We start from the raw sequence: 21,083 nt of genomic DNA, 5'->3' as shown, positions 1-21,083 counted from the left end.
ATTCGCAAACTGATTCGAAACAAGCGTCGAAATTTTCGAAGGAAAGTTATCCGAAGCAGCACCGCGACTCTCGATCACAGTACAAACTCAAAAATTGGGTGAAACTGCAGATCAGTTACCTACCCTCCGATTTCCAGGATTTTTGATATGTTATAAATCTTTACATTTTCAACAACTTTTTCCTTTGCGTGTTAGTAACAAAGAACGAATTTTAAATGTATTACATTAAATTATGACGTTTATAAAAAATAGCAAAGGGCAATGGAATAAACAAAAAATGCTACACAATACTTTATACAATAATTTATATAAATTGTTATTGAAATATAATACAGAATAACATAATATAAAATATATTAATACATACAATAAAATAAAACGGATAATAGAATAGACGTATCAATAGAAGCAAAGGAACACCAAAAAACACGGAGGCTATACATACAGTGTGTCCGGTTTATCTCGAACCATTTAAATATCTTAAAAAATATGAAGGATGCGAAAAAACGTTCCAATATTTATTTCCAATCCCTATAAAATATTTTTCACGTATTTTTGTATGTAAAATATAATTAATTTGACGCAAAAAATAAAAAGAAAGTATGAGATTTAAAGTCATGACCTACGCCGTACAATTGCAGCACGTTGCCGCTGTACTAGGGTGATACTGGGAACACCATGTAACGCATTATTGGGTAATAATGAAATTTTTATTGTTAATACCTCGAAAGGTATTGAGTACCTGACCCAATAATGGTACATATTAGTAAACAGGAGATCGAATTCTATAAATGTGCAACAGTTTCAACTACAGTAGTCTCTCCGTAACTGTCGTATCGTCGGGTCTACCGAGCCACAGGTCTAGAAAAGGTACTACATACATTCTTTGTAGTGTGCCGAACGTAGAGAAGGATACCGATTGAAAAAGCAAGAGGGACTGAGGTTCGACGTTTCGACTATTTGCCTCTCTTTCTTTTCCATTCGCCGTCCTCTCACGCACGAAACTTTAATCGCTTATTATGCGAACAATTACAATCGTAACTATATCGTGTCAGATATTATGATACAAATAGATTAAAATCAGAAAAAAGAGACGAACCCGATGGTAAAAGTTTCACAAAAATAAAGAAAAAATAAGAAAAGTTGCAATCTTTTGCTACGCTTGCATTAGTGTGAGTCTCACCGATACTCGATCCCTCGCTGGCTCGGTCGTCGAGCGTGTTTACCGCTTGAACGGTTCGAAGGGGGATCCCCAAGTGGTGGGGATAAAATGTTGACAGTTACGGAGAGAATACTGTAGCGATGCCGATAGACCGCCGCTAATATGTAACAGAAAAAGATGTTCAAAATATCGATTTCTACAATGTATCAAAAAATCATTGAAATCGGATATCTGTTCCTTGGTTTCACAAAAAATGATTACTGTCGACCCGGGTCTCCGTTCCGCAGCAGCGCAGCGTTCACCGAGTAATCACGGAGTGGAACATTTGTTCCACAGAGGCCGCATCGTTTGATTGTTTCGCCGGTACTCGCACCGGCACGCGGTCGCGGGTCGGCGAGGAATTATGAGGATTGTGCTTCGGAAACGGACAAAAGTAGCGGAATTGCTTTCGGTCGTTGGATCATCCCGTCGTGTCGCGAAATCCCTCGGAGAGGGGGTCCGCTTTTCACGTTGTCGCGGAGAACTCGGCGGACCGTGTCTCGCGCCGCGACGCCAAGTAAATCGCAGAAACGTCGCGATGATATCCCGATGAAAGGAATTCGACGGGAAACTGGGAAAAACATCCGCGCCGATCCCTTTTCTACGGCCAACGCGCGTGTGTCGAATTGAAAATGAACGGCTCCCGACAGGGGCCGCCGACGCGACCTTCGGGAATAGAGGTGCACTCGTGTTCCGGCGCGTCGTCGTCGGCATTCTTCGTGTATCAACGCGTGTACCTTTCTGCACGTGCGAGACAAAGCCGGTCGTATCTCTTTTCTTCCGTGATTCATTCTGCCCTTCCCACCTATCGTCGCGGCTTCCTTCTGCCGATGACGTCGACGACATCCGACCGATCGAACTGCCAGGACGACGATGTTACTGGCCGGATGTGTACCGACCGATCAGAAACACGTAGCACTCGTCGCACACGCGGACAGGCTTCGTCGAATTTAGAAGCACCGTGTTGTTATCGCTGCACGCGTGGCAGAAGATCTTGCCGCAGTTGCGACAGTGGTGCTGAAACAGAAATGACCGATCACGATCGTTAGACTGCTGATCTTTTGGCGAGTGTTAGGACCCGGGACTTAAATCCGGTATGATTTTGATACCGGTATTACGTCAGCAAAACGATGCCGAAACCGATATCGGAATATGGTACGGTATGATCCACACAAAATTATGAGCAGAGATTTTAAAGAGTGAAAGGAGGAAGGGGCAGCATCCTGGATATAAAATTGTAAAAAATTGTAAAAAATTGTAAAAAATTGAAAAATTTAAGTTGTTTGGTCTATTTGTAAGAAAGTTATTCTAGTTTAACGTGTGTGCCACCAATTATGTGACTGAATGTACAACAGGATTCATTGTACGAAGCAGCAAAGATTTAATCTAGAATTGTAGCTAGCATTATAGTCACTCGTGTTCCCCTGATTAGTACAGATAATCGAGGTGCTACTGTATCATGGATTAAACAATTAATTATGATCCACATTGTGTCGTATTTGGTGTACTTTTAATCAGAAATGTTATAAATATGCCGATAAAAGATACATAAAAAAACTCGTTATGTGATAATTAGATTCTTAATGTTTCGTCTTTTACAAGATGTTACGTATAGAGAAGTTTTCTCCGCGTTTATCTCGATTAGAATTTTTCTATTCTTTTTCCTGGGAAGAAAAACGTCTGAACCGACCCCTTTGTTAAAAGAAAGAATGATTATGCTCCACCTGGACACAGTCGGCACGAAGCATGATTCAGTAACAATACCGTACGATTTCCTAATATGGAAATCTTGAAAACATTCCCTTCTGGAATCTGTCAAGATTGTCTCTGACAAGTAACATCCTGGCTAACCCTTCGTTTAACCCTATAACAGAGATCCAGCTGCAAACCTTTAACTCATTGGAAACGACAATTACGAGTCAAAACAGACATCCCCTCTAATTTAAAGCTTCGTACAGACTTGAACATTTCGACGAACATTGCGCCGAACAGCGAATGGAACGCAGAATCGACATTAATTTCGGCGAACCGAACGACGCGCCGATCGGCGGACGAGACGGAGAATCGATATTAATTCGGTGAGCACAACAACGAACGGAACGCATTTGTATTATTCCCAGAATTTTTTATTCCCAAAATTTTCAGTACCAGTGAGATCGGGCTAAAGTTCCCTTTCGTATCAATAGACTTGATAGTCCAGTAATAGTTCTATTTCGGTATTCAATAACTGCTCTTAGACCCCGCATTACCAGTGCATCAACACCGAGATTTTAATGAGAATATATTTGTGTTGTTTGGTAAATCGTGCAATCTTTCAAACCCTTAACTGTTGTCCAATATCCTGATCTAGTAATTGAATGTACCCACACGATACAATCTTATCGCTCGGATTGTATCAATTAAATTATATTAGTTACGAAGCCTACTAACTATCCGTGCGATTTCCTGATTTCGCATCAGGTTCGTTCGCGACATACCATAGTCCAAACAGAGATTTCTCCAACCTAGTGGCTCCCCAATTTCGCATTGGGTTCGTTCACGAAATTTCACCCTCCTAGCAGCTCCCCGGTTTCGCCCCGGATTCGTCTGCGATTCACTCCATTCCTAGAGGCTCCCTGACTTCGCGTCAGGTTCGTCTTCGACGTATATAACCTTAGCGGCTCCCTGATTTCGCATCAGGTTCGCCCGCGTACCTAACTAACAAATTGAAACCATATTCCAGGGGTAATAACCCTTCGCCGGCCTTTCGCACTGCTCGCGGCCCTGACTCGTAACAAAAGTATGGTGGTGTCCTTCAGATGTTGTCCTACAAATGCGTAGGAGTTGATCTTACAATTGAATTAAAATATTAAACCTACTAAAGTATATAGAGTTAAAAACTAACAATTAATAATTTCCTTTAAAATTAATTTTTGGTGAAGTTATTCACCTTCTTTTAGATATATAACATAGTTATTAAAAAGCTAATTGGTAGTCCTTCGATAAATGAATTTTTAACTGTACCACGTACGGTTAAATTAAAAATAATGTTCATATAACTGCCATTTAATTTCGTTCGAATCTCTTCACGTTTTAAAAAAATTCTCTTCGCACACTGCAATTTATCCAACGGTTGACATGACAATTTTTTAAACATAGGTACTACTCGTATCGCTCTGCAGTTGATGTTGGCGAATTTTCACAGAAATAAGATAACAATTCATGAGAAGAATGCGTAAAGTGTTCATCACTTTCAATAATATTTGAACGTTAAATATGATCGAAAAATACACAATTTGTCACGGTACGGGGGAAAATACGTTTTTCAGCGTCAATTTTTAAAGCTGTTCTCACTCTACGGATATGAATAATTGCAGATAAAAAAGTCGCTACGAATATTTTTATAAAAAACATCTCTCGGAAAAATTTCATAAAAATCGGTGCGTTACGCTTGACTGATTCCAGTCACGAGAGTGTGTGAAACGAATACGAGAAGTAAATGAAGATTCTAACTATGTATTTTCATGTGTCTTTCTCTTGCACGTAGAAAGGATAATAATTAGACTTTTAGTTGACTTTCAGGCTGTGATTTACGACAAAAAAGAGTAGATCAAATATAAAAGAGTAAAGAAATTTAAAGAATTTAAAATCACTGTTGTATTGCTTTTAACTTTGGCAAGTTATTAGGAAAAAAATAGACATCGATTTAGCACCTGTGTCTTGCAAATAATACAGAAAATTTTTATTTTGAATAAAAATCCGCAATCTAGTAATCGTGCTTTTCTATTTCTAGTAATTTTTTAAACGTTCCAATGCCTTTATACATATGCATTGTACAATATACATATGTATGAAGAGCTCAGAGCAACAAACGGTCAGCTCGATTTCGACGTGACTGTCCACTTAGATTTTCGAATCGTTCGGAGCAACAAACGATCTCTTATAAAGTATTAAAATTTATTTGGATTTGTGCGTTATTCGACATTCGCGCCAAGTAAAGATAGTCATACAAATACAGCACACAGAAGCGATCGGACTGTATTCGTGAAAAATGGAAAACGACAGTGAATGTAATATGAAAAATTTTATGATGTAAAAAAATTAGTATCAAAATACATACAATCAGCACATCATGATTGGTATAATAAACTTAAGCGCGGTGGTGAAAATGATGAACAATATGTTTTGTGAATCCAGTTTATTTTTTTCTTATAAAATAATATAATTTTTTTTTTCTATAATTACTACTAAATACATATCATCGGTACGTTAAGATTTGTGACGAAAACTGAATCGTGTCTGTAAAGATAATAGTAATAAATATAACTTCTGGTAAAAAAAATGTCTAGTTATGAAATTATGTTAAATAAACTATGAAATTCTGTTCAATAAAATAAATATATCGTTAATTGTTTTTACTGAATAAATGAAAAGTTCAAATAGTTAACCGTTTGTTGCTCTAAACGTATCTATAGGAATATCGATAAATTTTTGGGAGAATTTCATCTCGTTCGGGGCAACAAACAGACACAAACGTCTCGTGATATAACCGTTTATTGCCCCGAACTATCGAAGAAATTTGTTCTTTTACAGTCACGTCGAAATCGAGCTAACCGTTTGTTGCCCTGAGCTCTCCATATATATTTTGGGAGTCAAGGTCATTGTATTATAATTCGCTGAATTCGTCCTTCCATGGGTAACGACGTGGTACTGGAAAAAAGGTGCATATAACTTTATTGTAACAGAACTTCCCACGAAATACAGTGTGAAAAAGTCGAATAAAAAATTATAAGTTTCCAATGTAAATTAGATCTATAGACAAGCAAAACCTCTTACGTTATAACAGCCTTTCCTCGCAGAACGCAGAAGATATGGAAATATCATTAAACTTGATTGAGTATAATAGTGTTAACGACTTTTCGGGCGCATATCGTAGCATCAGCCAAAGTTTCTACACTGTTACGGCAGATAGAATGGGGAATAGATTTGGCTTTTGAAGCGGAATTGGACAACTCTGACCTAGATTTTTGTAGACACCCTCTGCAGCCTCCATTTTAAAGAAACACTCTACTTACTTAAGGCAATTTCTTCTCCTATCTTTGCCGAACATGGCTCCATTCTCTTATCCGTGATCGTGTTATTTCTCCATATTGGAAGAATGTAGTTGCGGAACGTCTATATGTGTATGTTGTGAGATTGAAATAAAGAAATGAGAGATGAATGAACATATCAAAAAGAAAGGGACCGATCGACAACGTACGACAGACAGTCGTCGTCAGATACTGTAATTTTTAAGTTGAAAATCCTGGTTGCAAAAAAGTCATAAATATGCAGATTTCGCATTGAAGTTCCAGACTAACGTCATTTATATTTTTATAGTATCGAAACAGAAATTATCAATTTAACTGAAACATGAAATACAGATTCGGTATACACAATTCGAACGTGTTCAACATTCATTCCATGCAACAGCCCTTTAACTCCACAAACACCCTATTAAAATTGCACCCTACGGACGTCGTGTATCAGGGGTGATGCAGAAAACACGTGGAACGAGTGCGGAAAAGTTTCATGCGCGGCAAGTTTCTGGAAACAATAATTATTTTCTAATTGCGCGCAATTACGAAAGTTGAACATTTAGCACGCAAAGGCTGGGAATCGCATCTGGACGAATCGTTATACACGGAGCACAAAACAGTTTAACATTCCAATTAACGGTTTCCCTAGTAAAATAGCATTTTTTAAACCGTCTGGCGTATTCACATGACATGTCGCTTCAGACACTATACCATTACAATTGTTTATTGGAAATTCACGCGTTACCGACAGAAGTGACAAAATTATTCAAGAACTAGTTGTTATAGTTTTAAATCATTATTTTTTTATTTTATCTCGTCAGCAATAAAGTTCAGCGATCGTATCGTCTAGCGTAAATCAAATCTCAGAAACTAAATACTTGTCCGATTGCTTTGAAAACTTTACAGTTTATATTTCACAGCACTGACTCGTGTTAGTTTCGAAATTATATTTTGAATGAGTTTATCATGCTTCATTTTATGTATACGTTATCGAAAAGGAATAACATTTCGGGATATGCAGTTTATGCATTCGCCTGAAACATTTTGACGAATGGTAACGATAAATATTCTAGTTGGGAATTATGTTGATTTTCTTTTTTGTTAATTAAATGAAATTGTTATGTAAATTAAATGAATTACAGAAACACATTTTTATTGTGGACGAGATTTAAGCAAGATAAAAAATAAGTCATTTAATGCAAAAGTGAATATTTGTCTGTTTGGTTGAACACTCATCATTAAATAAGATAATTGCAATATAATTTTAGCATGGCTTGCACAAGACTAACGTTTACTTATTTCCTCGTTATCCAATGATTAACTGTTTCGACTTGCACTATTTTTACATTGAACGGCTGAAATGTAAGTGAAAAACAGCTAACATTAAGCGTATCGTGATAACGAAAAGTATCGTTTAATGAAAATAAATGAAAGCTGTTACATATTGCAACGTTCAGAGAAGAGCAAACTCGGTTATATGTTCGAGCGTTCTTCCACGCGCCAGATTAAATGAATTTTCCGCGGAAGAGTCACGCACCGGGAAATCAAAATAATTTCGTTGAAGTACACAGCTTGAAATATCCATCGGCCCGGATGAAAATTCAAGAACTGTCAATTTACATTATTACCGTTGATTTCGTCGAGGGGGTCGGTCTCAATTTTATCAGAACATCAAAAACGATCGTTCCGCGGGCTGTCTACGCGGGCAGACAGCAATAAAGCTTTCAATCAAAGTGATATATCGCGTCATCGCCGATCCCATTTTCATTTACACACCGGCAATCGCAATATTTTGCCAGGACCATTGACACAGAGCGCTACGCTGCCGTGGAAAAACGCATTTTTGTTTTTTTTTTTTTTTTTCAAACTACCGTACACAGAGTGTTACCCGCGACAAAGAAGAGGGAAGCTCTGCAACGTGGCTGGCAGTTACAGATTACGTTCGTGGCGCGCAAGCGGAAAAAAGTTCACCGGCTTGCACCTGAAGCTGGCACGCGGTCTGTGTTGGTCCACCGGGGCTTTTTCGCTCGGCCCGCCATGCGATTCTATTGTTCCTGCGTCAACTTCAGGTAAAAGTGCGTTTAAATTGTTCCTTTTTTTCATGCTCCATCCCCACCCCACCCCACCCCCATTCCTTCAATTCGACCGCCGACCATTAAGTTTAAAGAATTTGTTGAACAGCTCCGGTAACTTCCGCCGCCATGTTTACCACGGAATGGCATCGCATGAGAAAATTTGTAATACGGTAGAACCCCGTTTATACGAACCAATTACAGTAGAATGTCGATTATCCGAATTACGACTACAGTGAATTCTCAATATTTGTGAACAAGACGGGTCTTGCCAGCGTCGTATATCGTCCAGGACAGTGATGAGCAACTCGCGGACTGCGGTGGGCCAAAAGTGGAAATCTAATACTATGCGCGGGCCGCAACGAAGACAACACTAAATACTTTGTTGCATCGCCAATTCCAATTTCGGTCTGTGTATTCGCTACGGTCTCTTAATGTCTCTTTAATGAATTTATTATTCTAAGACCCTGGTACACGCTTAAGGATTGTACCACGACTTAACCACCGAACTTTAGTGTTAAATAGAATATCGCCATATTCGCTTTCCATATCTTGCAAAAATTCTTTAAACTCACGATGGTTTAGTCCTCGAGATCTAATAAAATTTACAATTTTAATAATAGGTGGAACTACATTGGACATTTTTAGAACTTTAGCACCCAAATATTTTGGTGTAAAATACGATGCGAAATAAATATTTCTCGGCCTGTTAAATTTTTAATATTTTTCGATAATAATCCCGACAAAGCAACATTCATACTTGACATGGCTCGAGCTCCATCTGTACTTATTCCAACAATCTTTTCCATTGGGATATTTAATACATTCAGAACAGTATTTATTTCTCTGTATATATCGTCTCCGGTAGTAGTTCCTACAATAGGAACTAAAGATGCAAATTCTTCCGTTACATTGAAATTGGAATCAGTTCCTCTTAAAAATACAGCAAGTTGTGCGGTATCATTTATGTCACAACTTTCATCCACAGCTAGAGAAATCCATTCTAACTTGGAAATATGTGTCCGCAAACTGTCCTCAATATTCTCTGATAGTTCGTCAATTCTCCTTGCGACTGTAAATCGCGACAAGCTAATTTTGGAAATTATATCCTTTTGATTGGGGAAGGCAGCATCTGCTATCGCCAATAAACATTCTTTCACAATTTCTCCGTTATAAAAGGGTTTCATCTTTTTTGCCAAAATTTGACTAACAAGATAACTCGCACAAACTACCCTATCTGCGGTGGATGCAGTACTCTCAAGTGAATTTCGCAACTTTAAATTTAAACTTGCTTGTAATTCATCCACCATGTCTTTGCGTAACTGTTCTTGCAGATTATTAAATTTTAAAGAATGTTTACTATCATAGTGTCTCTTAATATTATATTTTTTCAACACAGATATTTTTTCACAGCATATCAAACAAACAGCACTTTCATTGATACAAGTAAAAAAGTAATCGTACGTCCAACTGTCGATGAACTGCCGATGTTCATTTTCAATTTTACGTTTACCAGAATTCGAACTCATGGCAAAATATGAAAATATTCGACCGTTATGCGAAGAATGTGTTTTCTGGCGCAGTTCAGCGAAGACTGTCGAATACTAGAAAACATAGCCGAGAAGCAACAACAATGTATCGCAAATCGTGGATGAAGGCCTGCGGGCCACCGCGGCGCAGCGCACCGTGCCGGGTTCCGGCGGGCCGCAGTCAGTATGCTACTGGGCCAAATGCGGCCCGCGGGCCGCACGTTGCTCATCACTGGTCCAGGAGATATAACCGAGCTGTTTATGTTTACACGCCTCGGCGACCGACGCCTTTCGAGTTTCATGGCCCCTCACGGGACATACCCCACGGTAGTCGGGATAATTCCGCGACATTTATTATCCAGGCCGTGGCGACAGATATAAAGAAATAACTGTATTCAGATGACCGATTATCCGAATATGGAGCAAATCACAGGATGTCCCAAAAATGTTGTACCTCTTTGAAAGGGGTGATACCCGAGGTCATTTGAAGTAACTTTTTTCTTTGCGAGAATTTTCTCCGCGGCTTTATTACGAAGGTATTAACGGATAACGCGGACCAATCAGAACGCGGCTACAGCGGACGAATTCCGACTCGACCAATACCAACGTCAGATTTCAGCTGCCTCTGCCGTGGAGTTTAAGTGTGCGTGCGTGCGTGCGTGCGTGTGTGTGTGTGTGTGTGTGTGTGTGTGTGTGTGTGTGTGTGTGTGTGTGTGTGTCGTATGGTCTGTGTAAAACGATTTTGTTTGTTCCTAATGTTGTAATAAATCTCTTATGAGATTTCCTCAATAAAACAAAAAATACCAACGCCATGCTCGGCGGGACCAGTCACCGAGCCGGAATCCAGCCGCTGTAGCCGCACTGTGATTGGTCTGTTTTATGAAATCGAATATTGTTCGAAAATTTCAAGACTTTATAAATTACACAAAATAAATTTGTTTCAATAAATTACACAAAATAAATTTGTTTCAATAAATTACCCATATAAAATAAATTTATTTTCATAAATTATATAAAATAAATTTGTTTTCATAAACTGCACAAAATAAATTTAAATTCTCAATTTCAATTGTGCGAAAGATATTATTGCGTGTGCTGCATACTGGTATTCGATATCACCTCTCCTCAATTCTTTAATTGCAAAACTGTAACTGTTATCGATTTCCGGTGTGTGCTCTCAAATGCAAAAATCATCCGAAATTATACTTTATTTCATCACAACCGAAACTGCACAAAAATATGATAGTTATTCTTGCGGCACTTTTTCAAAAAAATAATTTTTTCAAACTGTACAAAAATGGGAAAATACATAACGATTTTTTTCTGTAGTTCATTAGTTTCGAAGACGTATTCAGAAATCGTGCCAAAATATTATTCTGTAGCGACTCGACGGCTACCACGTCCCCGGAAAAACCCGGTTCGGTTATATGACCGGAATTACCCCGAGGGTCTTTACCTAGGCCCATTACGAACCAGACGAGGATGGGTCTGCCGTACATCTGGCAACCAGACTCGCCTGGCCCGACATCGTCTTGCCGGTAAATGGCCTTGGTTCGCATCGGGTCCAGCTACCCCAGGTATACGTACATACCTGATAGCTGGCCCCATGCAACCGAGAAATTTCCCACGGACGTTTCCGCATCTGGCGAAGTTTTCCGGGGACGACCTTCGTCTCCCCTCCATAAGACCCGTTGTCCTTTGGTAGAGGACAAAATAAAAAGCCCTCCGTAGGCGTCGGAGGCTCTCCTTTGGCTTTTTGCTGCGACCGGGTCGACACAGTCGTCGAATACGATCTCGCTCCCTCGCGCCTCGCTAGTCTGCGTTCGAAGTTTGTACATTCCGCGACCATCAGAATAAAGTCTACGTCTCAACCTGAAAGTGGATAGATTTCCATGGTATCCCGTTCCGCCTACATCCTATCCACTTCAATTCATTTATTTTTTCTTCGAATTCTAAGATCAAGATGAACATACTCGTCGCACTCCAAATGTATTAATTTAAACAACATCGAATGTACGACTTCGCATTGGTCCGAAGTAATACATCTCGTTGTGTCATGGAACATAATAATTTTTCCATCGCAATCCTGTTGCATACTTTCGCCTTGTACATTTAAAATTACAATTGCTATTGGAACTTTGGCTTGTTTGTTGGAATGTATTCATTGCTTGGAAATATAAATAATAGGATTGAATGTTTGTGGCAATATAACTTGTAGCTTGCAGAGCAGCCAATAAATCGATTATTTGGTGAACACGAATAATAAACGCTGGCGTGCGGAATAATTTCGAAATTAACTTTTCAACGAAAATGTTTTTTCAGCATTATTTTCGTTACAAATTGCATTACTTCCCGTAGTGGATCGGGTGAGACAGTGGTACTGAAAATCCGCGATTTCCGAAGCGACGATATTGAATGGTACGAGCTGTGCGTCAAATTTAATTAAATACGGCCGATTTGGTTGCACTGTCATATATATATGTATATTTACAAATGTCTACGCCGGAAATTGCACGATCGTTTTCATAATCGGAGACAAAAGGCGAGCGCTTTCGATATTTACATTACGATCGCGCAGCGATACGAATATTCTAGATAGGGGAAAAAACTCAAAATTAGATTGCGGATCTTTATGCATAATAAACATTTTCATCGTCAATTGCGGGGCACAGAAATCATATAGAAACGTCTTTCTTTAATCCTTGTGTGAACTATTAGGGTCGATGTGACCCCACTGTTTATGGCAACAATTATTTAATGTGTAAGTAATAATAATGTAACTATTTGTGAATTAAACTCGTCTATAAACAAGCATTCTATTTGAAAAAATTAAACTTTGAAATTTCCCTCACCGTAACAGATATCAAAAAAATATTTGTACCACATTACGCCCCCCCCCCCCATATCAAGCAACTTTCGTTCAAACATTTTTTGCGTAGCATCATCATCTTATAGCAGGTAGTTCTAACTTGTTCCCCTCCGAGAACCGCAAGGTCCCCACCATTAGTCGAACCTTTTCCCACTACATACTACGTGCAGCCGTAGAGTTAGTGGGTCGGCTGTGGCGGCATGGGAACGGGGGGGGGGGGGGGCGAAGTTCTACGCACTACTATATAACGATGAAGTCTAAGAGTGGGAGAAGTACTTAAGCGTGGAAGGAACCACATGTTGGAACTTCCTGCCTTACATGATATGTAACACTATTGAGATAAAAGAAAAACCTTGTATATATTTTTGCATGTTAGCATCGTGATTGACTTACTACAGTAAGCCACGGTTAAAAACCATCCCCACTCTTCCCCTACCCAGTAGGTACTGCCTTCAGCTCGGCGGAGAACGAGGACATTCGGAACACGGTTTGTAAACACGGAAATAAACATCGCATCCGACGATACTAAGATATGAAAATGTTTATATCTCAGAAACGGTAGACTTTTCGACGTTTGTTTGCTCAGGCATTTTGCCTCGGCGCAAGCGCCCTATGCACCATATAAATATTGAATGGTTCGTTTTAACACTCTGTATAATTAGATCGACACCGCGTGGCGAGACAATTCGATTCTCTGTGTCTTCTGAGAAATAGTGTAGAGACTTCAACGCCGATTCGCTAAATCATTGAAAACCCGGCCGCGGAGATTGAAGCAGACGGGTCCGGGAAGATTGAACGACGGAGACGCCCGGGCAAGGTTGTGGATCGTGCATGGTCGATCATACGTCGGACAGTATCACCGAGATCAGATCGTCGGGCCTGATTTATACGGGATGGAAAGTATCCGCAAGTATCCGTTTCCCTGAAGATAAGATGAGCTCGAAGGGCAGCCCGGTACGGTACGGAGTTACAGTCACCAATCCACCGCGACCTCGGTCGTAAGTCATGTTGATGGGACGGTTCAATAATTAACTTCGCGAGGAAATCGGTTATCGGAATGATATTATTCGGGCTCTTACTTCCCCGGTAATAACCGGGCAACCACCCTCCAGTGACCGAAGGCTCGCCATCTTACCCGGAGGTGGATTCAATTTAGATGTAAAATTTAGAGTGGTGGTCGGGCGGCTAGATACCGCCGCGCCCCCGTTTCTCTTTTCCCCCTTTTAGACGACGAATTCCGCATTATTATAATAGACCGTCGGTAATGGCTCGAAAATAAAGACCACCGGGTAATGGAGAAATCGTGGATGGAGCTGTGGGCTGAAGGGGGACCGTGGGGACAGAACGTATAGACGCCGTAAAGTTCGACCAATCTCTTTCTCTTCCTCTCTTTCTCTCCCTCTCACGCTCTCTCTCTCTCTCTCTCTCTCTCTCTCTCTCTCTCTCGTTCTCTTTGGCCCTTTACCCCTTTTAATCGCGCAGTTTGCAAATCTCCGAGTGTTTCTTATTGTTTGAATTGTCCAACACCTTCCCAATCATGTTCGTTTTCTTATCCGGTGCTTGTTTCTCCCCGGCGCGGCGAAACGAACTTGCTTGACAACTGAGTAAGCAATGTCTTTTACTCGCCACTCCATTCTTCTGCGATATTGCGAGCGCTTTCTTCTTTTCTTTTATCGTTTGAAACTGTAGCTGCCAGAAAGGGAGAGAGATAGGGTACCACTGTCGTGTAGCTGATAAAAATTCCCTTTTCTCCTTTTCACATCCCTGGGTGGTCCGTACCACTGCTTTCGGACAGCAGTGGTATTAAGTAAAGTTATTCAGACCGCGGTTTGTGAAATTCGATGCACGTAATAAAGAGAGGAACGAAAGAGATTCTTTGTCGTGCAATTTTTATGTCGATTGGGAGGAAAGAGAATTTTTAACTAACGGAAACCGCTAACGATGTCGAATTTTTGTACATCGTGGTGCAAAAATATCATAAGACCACGCAAGCCTGAAGAATCTTTATACTTGAAACATCATTCGGAAATAATCCTGTTCAAAGTACAGTTTTGAAGTACTTGCAGTTTCAGTAACTGCGCATCCTGATTTTCTACTCGACGAAAGAATACATAGAATTAAAAATTAGATCGAAGGTCGCTTTAAACAGTGCACTCCTGTGCGTCAATCATCATGCTAATATACAAAAATGTATAATCTACATATGTTTACTAACTGTAAGTAAGGCTTCTTTACTCAGTGTAGTGTGTTCCACCGTATAAATATTGCATGGGTTTTTTGGAACACCCTGTGTAAATATGTCTAATGTCGTATTATTTTGTCCAGCATTGTATGAAGCAAAGGAGTAAGAATCAGTTCGGATTACTATTTACTATCGAATAAATTTTGTTCGATCATTGAAATTCGATAAAGGCTTACGTACTTTAAAAATCGCATTTTACAGATACGGATCCGTTCCTTTCAAGTTGCATTTTTATATCGCATATTTGTAAATATTCCGTAACGTAATAATCTAAAAAATCGATGTAAATATATCTCCTTTTTAATTCGTGTAGTTCCTGTTTTGCTAAATAAGTATCGTTAAAGTTTATTCTGAACTTTCACCCTCTTAATTCCATTTCATAGACACCAACAATGGTTCCGAAGTACTTAGAGAACACTATGTGGCACGAAGTCGTACAGACAATTAGGTTTATCCCGCCTTCGTGCCGTGCGAATTATTTCGATCGTTTGCATCACGATCGCGCGAATCTCTCGTTTTCGATGAATTAGCTTAATTTCCCCCGTTCTAATAAAATCAGAGAAAACGAATCGCAGAATTAACTTAATTTCCCCTGTTCTAATAAAATCAGAGAAAATGAATAGCAGAATTTCGTTCACTGACTTCTGTCTATAATATTGATATCAATTATTCAAATAACCACGTCGTTCCAAGATGAACCATTTCACTCAATTGATTTTCAGTTGAATCATGAATATTTGAGATGAAATTGTGTAGAGAAGTATTCAGAAATTCTTTTATTTCAGGTACATACGAAATGCCTGATATTTGACAGTAACATTAAACAAACATAACTTCTTCCGAAATAAATCTTGTTCCCGAAAGCAACGTTGTAATTAATATATTCTGCCACATCCTTGATTGCATTCTTCATTTACAAGACTGTCTACATTTTTTAGTTTTTCCTACAATCGACAAATAGTGCATTTATTTACCACCACAATTTTATGAAACGTCGCATTATGCTGTTGTCAATATGTTTATTTTTCCACTGATATAAAATGCATAGGTACACAACAATCACATTGATTGGCATTGAAATAATCATTATTAAAAAGTAAAATTATACAGGGTGTCCTGGAAAGAGTGTAGGAAAAAGAAAAGGGGATGTCTGGCTCGGTGACAGGTCCTGTTGGGCGCGGCATTGGCGTTGGTTGAGCCGGAATCCGTCCGTTAAAGCCGCGTTCTGATTGTCCCGTGTTTTTGTTAACAACTCCAAAATCGTCGAGAATCGCCTATTTCTTTTTCCTACACTCTTTCTGAGATACACTGTATATGTAAATAAAAATTGAAGATATAACCTTGACGATCATCTTCGCATCTTACAATGATGTAGGGTAAGGGGGTGCCCAATTACTGTGGAGGTACCAATTACTGTGCCTATATTAATTATACTTCTTTTTTAATTACTTGGAAAAACAGAGGACCTATATAGCATTTCCTAAATTGCCTGCCCAAACATTTATTTTTTCCAGCCATGGACTATTACTTTCTCTAATAAGATGTGGATTTTCGTCACTCCAATAACGACAGTTATGACGATTTACAGCATCGTTTAAGAAAAAACAAATGTTTTTAATTAGATTAGGAGTGACGTTGATCATATTTGTTAATTCAACAGTCAAAGTCATCTTCCAATAACTTTTGATGTAACTGCATTTTATAAGGATGCAACTTGTTATGTTGAAGTAATTTGTGTACAGATTCCACTGATACACCAGTTACCATTGAAACTTGTCGAATTGAACTATTAGGATTCACAGTAAACTGTCCTATAATTTCGATTTGATCAGCTTCTTTTATGAATTTTAACTGGTTTCTTTTTTTTTGTCACCGATCCTTTTTCCTTAAACTTTGCAACTGATTGTAACACGTACACTACCGTCCATAAGTATTTGGACACCTTTTCAAGCGGAATAACTTTTTTAAAATTGGTCCAAATGACTTGAATCTCTTTTAGATGTTAGACCGACTAGTTTGCTAGAGAATAACTAAACAAATGTTTTTTTAGATTGCAAGTGGTTGGAATGATAAATAAATTAAAAAATTATGTTTTTTCAACTTTTTCATCTGATCTTATGACGATAATTTAAAAAATGTGTTTTGTAGATTTCGATAACTTATATGCATACTGAAAATTTCATCGAAATCGGACAAGGTTGCAATTAGTGTTCCTGATTTCTCAACATTTTTCATTTCTCGAGAATTGAGAAATAAGACTATATTTCTCAATAATTCTCGAGAATTCTTCTTAAGATCCACATTCTCTTCGAGAATGCTTCTTAAGAATGCGTCTAATGTAGAATCATACAATCTACTTCTTTTTTTTTTGTAACAAAATCTGTAGCCGTAGAAAAATTTCTTTCATTTTATGTGGATGTTGGCTTTATCGTATACAGAACATCCAAAAGTTGCTGAAGATTGGGTGTCCTTTTTCAGTGGACTCAAAAATTTGGAATTCCTTTGTTAGAGTCCGGAATTTATTTTCTTCTGCCGCTAAACTCTTGACACTAAATTCTTGAAGGCTGTCTGCAATGTCTAATTCTAACTGTTGTGGGATAAAATATGACTGACTACGTGCGGGAAAAAGAATAAAACAGTATATATGTGAGATGAATGAATGGATGTGTGTGTGTGGATGAATGAAGGGTGAGCGGCGGGGACGCGAGAGCCGCCAAATGTTTAAAGGTATCAGGCGTTGCCCCGCAACCTTCGCGGCGCGAATCACCTGAGCGAACGGAAAAACAGCGCAAGGGATGCGATGTTTTGACGTTCGCTCGAAAAACGCTAGGACAAGCGGCCGTTGCCCCGGGAAGTAAACAAATAAAATAAATAAGACGAACGCTATATAAAAACGGGACAGACGGGCATCGGAGTTAGTTAACGATTGAAAATAGATGGTGAAAATCGTATAGTCGGGTTTCTTTTGTGTCGAAAAAATAATAGTCGAATCGGTAAAGTTTTAGAATTTAAGTCGTGATTGTGAAATATATTGCCAATAAATATCTGCGTGACCAGTCAGCCGGCTTTATTCCTACATATATATATTTGAAATAAAAAAAAAAGACAAAACAATTATACACGACGCGATTGACCACACCTCGCAGGTCAAAACTCAACGCAATACTTTGTTCTCTCAACTCCGACCGCAACTAGCAGGCCGAAGCTCTCTCACGTGCGCTTTTCTCTCGACTGACTCGTCTTCGCTAAAAGAAAACGCGTCAAGCTCGCACTCTACGCACACACGAACATACACACAAACACACACATACAGTTCCTTAAAGCTAAACAGTCTAATGCTCTATCTTAACGTAAACAGTCCAATGCTGTATCTTAATCTAAACAGTCGAAGAGTATCGGTCCTCGACGGCACCCAAATCACTCGACAGGGTGTCGTTTTCGTCTCGACGTTTCGACACGATCCCCATGCCCGACATCCGACACCACACTGTTTTTCCAGTGATAGTTTCTCAGTCTGAGAATCTGAAAGTTTTTCACTATTTTCATAAGAATCATTGTTAATATATTTTCCAAAAAGTCTGCTTAGAATTTGTTTTGCCATTTTATACATATCGGCCTTGGATGTTAAATAAAAAAATTTATCTTCTGAATCTTTTTGCAGAAATTCTGGATTATGTAGATATTTTATAAGGGATACAAAAATCTTGTCTCTTCTTTTAGATATTTCTTCTTTAATAACAACAAGAAACTCATTACTCGATTCAGTATTCAGTTTTTCTAAATTTTTAAATAAGAATTTAAGAGAATTTAAGAATTTATATGTTATAAAATAAATGAGATTCATAAGAATTTTCCTAGATTTAAATTTCTCGAGAAATATTGGAATTTCTCGAGAAATGAGAAGTAATAAATTATAAAGTGTCTCGAGAAATTCTCGAGAAGGAACACTAGTTGCAATGAGCTACAAACGTTTCAATTGATTCACATCACATTTCGACCTTGCCAGGGAATTTCGCCCTTATGTGATCATCTTGTAACGTTCGTAGCTCATTGCAACATTGAGCGATTTTTATGAAATTTTCAGTATGCATATAAGTTATCGAAATCTACAAAACGCATTTTTTAAATTATCGTCATAAGATCAGATGAAAAAGTTGAAAAAACATAATTTTTTGATTTATTTATCATTCCAACCACTTGCAATCTAAAAAAACATTTGTTTAGTCATTCTCTAGCAAACTAGTCGGTCTAACATCTAAAAAAGATTCAAGTCATTTGGACCAATTTTAAAAAAGTTATTCCGCTTGAAAAGGTGTCCAAATACTTATGGACGGTAGTATACGTATGAGAAACATGTGTATCGGGATGTCTCTCATTAGAAGTAGCAGCAGTTCGACGAGCACACTCATCAGCTCCATAAATAAAAATTATTTCTACTCGTTCGTCTAAATAATACACCATTTTATACAATTAATTGTACTACGATATGGTTTCTCTTATTACGATGATTCACACTTGAGTAAATAGTACAATCTTATATTGAAAGACAGACAACATGAACAAGAGATCAATATGTAGAGGACAATTTTGTTTTCAAACGGTACGTGCTAGTACAACGTTACGTACTAGTGGAAAACATCAACGATTTGCGTCAAAGAATTTTGCACAATAATATGCCTCGCTCCACCTCTCCTTAAATATCTGCGAAACTAGTGCGCGGATAAAAAAAATTTTCCTACGAAAATTCCTAGTCTTTTTACGTACAATAAGATCCCGTAATAAAAAATACAGGTTTCCATTTGAAAAAACAAAGTTCACCTTCAAATGACCTTGAAAATTCCACCCAAATAAAAAACTGATACTGCGCCCCTCTTTCACACTCAAAATCCTTGGGCACGTATTTTACACTTTTTTAAATATCTTTCGTACTTTTCGAGATATTCGGCTGGAAAGTTTTCGAATGAACACCCTGTATTTTAACTGATCTGAATGAAAATAATTTAATAACTCTTGTTTAATATTCATTATGCTTTAAAAATAAGTATAATTAAGTAATATAGTCACAGTAATTGGTACCTCCCACAGCAATTGGGTCCCTTACCCTATAATTAACCCAGAGGTTGAAACAGTATTTCTTGATTTCACTTCATAATATTTACATTCTGAAATCGAACAATTTATTTTCGCCATAAATGCATGAAATCTCCAGTCTACCAAATGACTTGTATAATAAATGAATGTTCATCGTGAAGCGTTTCGACCGTTGGCATACACCATTCACCGGAACGTAGCAGTGTGCGCCGTTTCTTCGATGCCGAACGATTACAGCGTCGCTGTTCGCATTTAATAGTGATTATAAAAATCGACCGGAATGGCAACACGGTAGAACGTAATTATCGAAAATCCGTTTGAACGCGCTCCTCGCAATATCGTTTTCTGTTACAGACGGTATGTAAGACGTCCAGGACGTTTCACTTATTAACATCTGCGCGCAAATCGATATCAGCCATAATGCAACGTTATGAAGCCACTTCGGCAATGCGAACGATAGTGGCCCTCCTTATTCCAATTTGCAATTTATGTGTTCGAGCATGCGGCCAGCTGCATTCTCCGCCGGTGATATTTTTCAGTTGTCGATTATCAGAACGAAACGATTACCCAAGGAAACGCCTCCATCGCGAGAATTTGGTATAAATCAACAGCATTCGAGTGGCCGTGCTTGCGAACGGAAATTACAGAGAGGACGAATGTTAATTATAAATTTTTGACACGTTATAATAAAATCTGTAGCCGGAACGTCACGCGGTCGTAAAGAGTGCAGGGATAATGTGATTAACAGGTTAATTACGAATGCGATATAGAAATATAATATATAGGGATAACATAAATGAGACACGCGGAATGAACTTTCGAAACAAATTTTGTTGCTACAATGAATTTGTATGTAAAATTATACGTTATTGAAGATCAATTAGGTGAAATTTGGTTGACGAATTTGTTTACAAATTAATTGCATACCGGTTCGATGAAGTACAGCTAGATATACTACAAACCCGAATTGCAAACAAAAAGGATGAGATTTATTCTCAGCGATGCTGGATCATAATTGGAAT

General features: G+C 38.5%; 1 protein-coding gene across 2 annotated transcripts in view; it reads right to left on the bottom strand.

The window, feature by feature from the left end:
- Positions 1–288: 288 nt before the first annotated feature.
- The window catches only part of LOC143362830 (protein RUFY3), a 77,416-nt gene continuing 56,621 nt past the window's right edge, over positions 289–21,083 (bottom strand). For both annotated transcript variants that reach the window (XM_076803303.1, XM_076803304.1), the window contains exon 12: positions 289–2,218. In XM_076803303.1, coding sequence (XP_076659418.1) covers positions 2,078–2,218 — 141 coding nt within the window. In that variant the 3' untranslated portion in view covers positions 289–2,077. The remainder of the gene's footprint in view (positions 2,219–21,083) is intronic.

This window comes from Halictus rubicundus, chromosome 18 (assembly GCF_050948215.1).
Source record: "Halictus rubicundus isolate RS-2024b chromosome 18, iyHalRubi1_principal, whole genome shotgun sequence".
In the NCBI taxonomy this organism is placed as follows: Eukaryota; Metazoa; Arthropoda; class Insecta; order Hymenoptera; family Halictidae; genus Halictus; species Halictus rubicundus.
The sequence above is the reverse complement of the archived record's forward strand: the minus strand, read 5'-3'. Positions and strand labels throughout refer to the sequence as shown.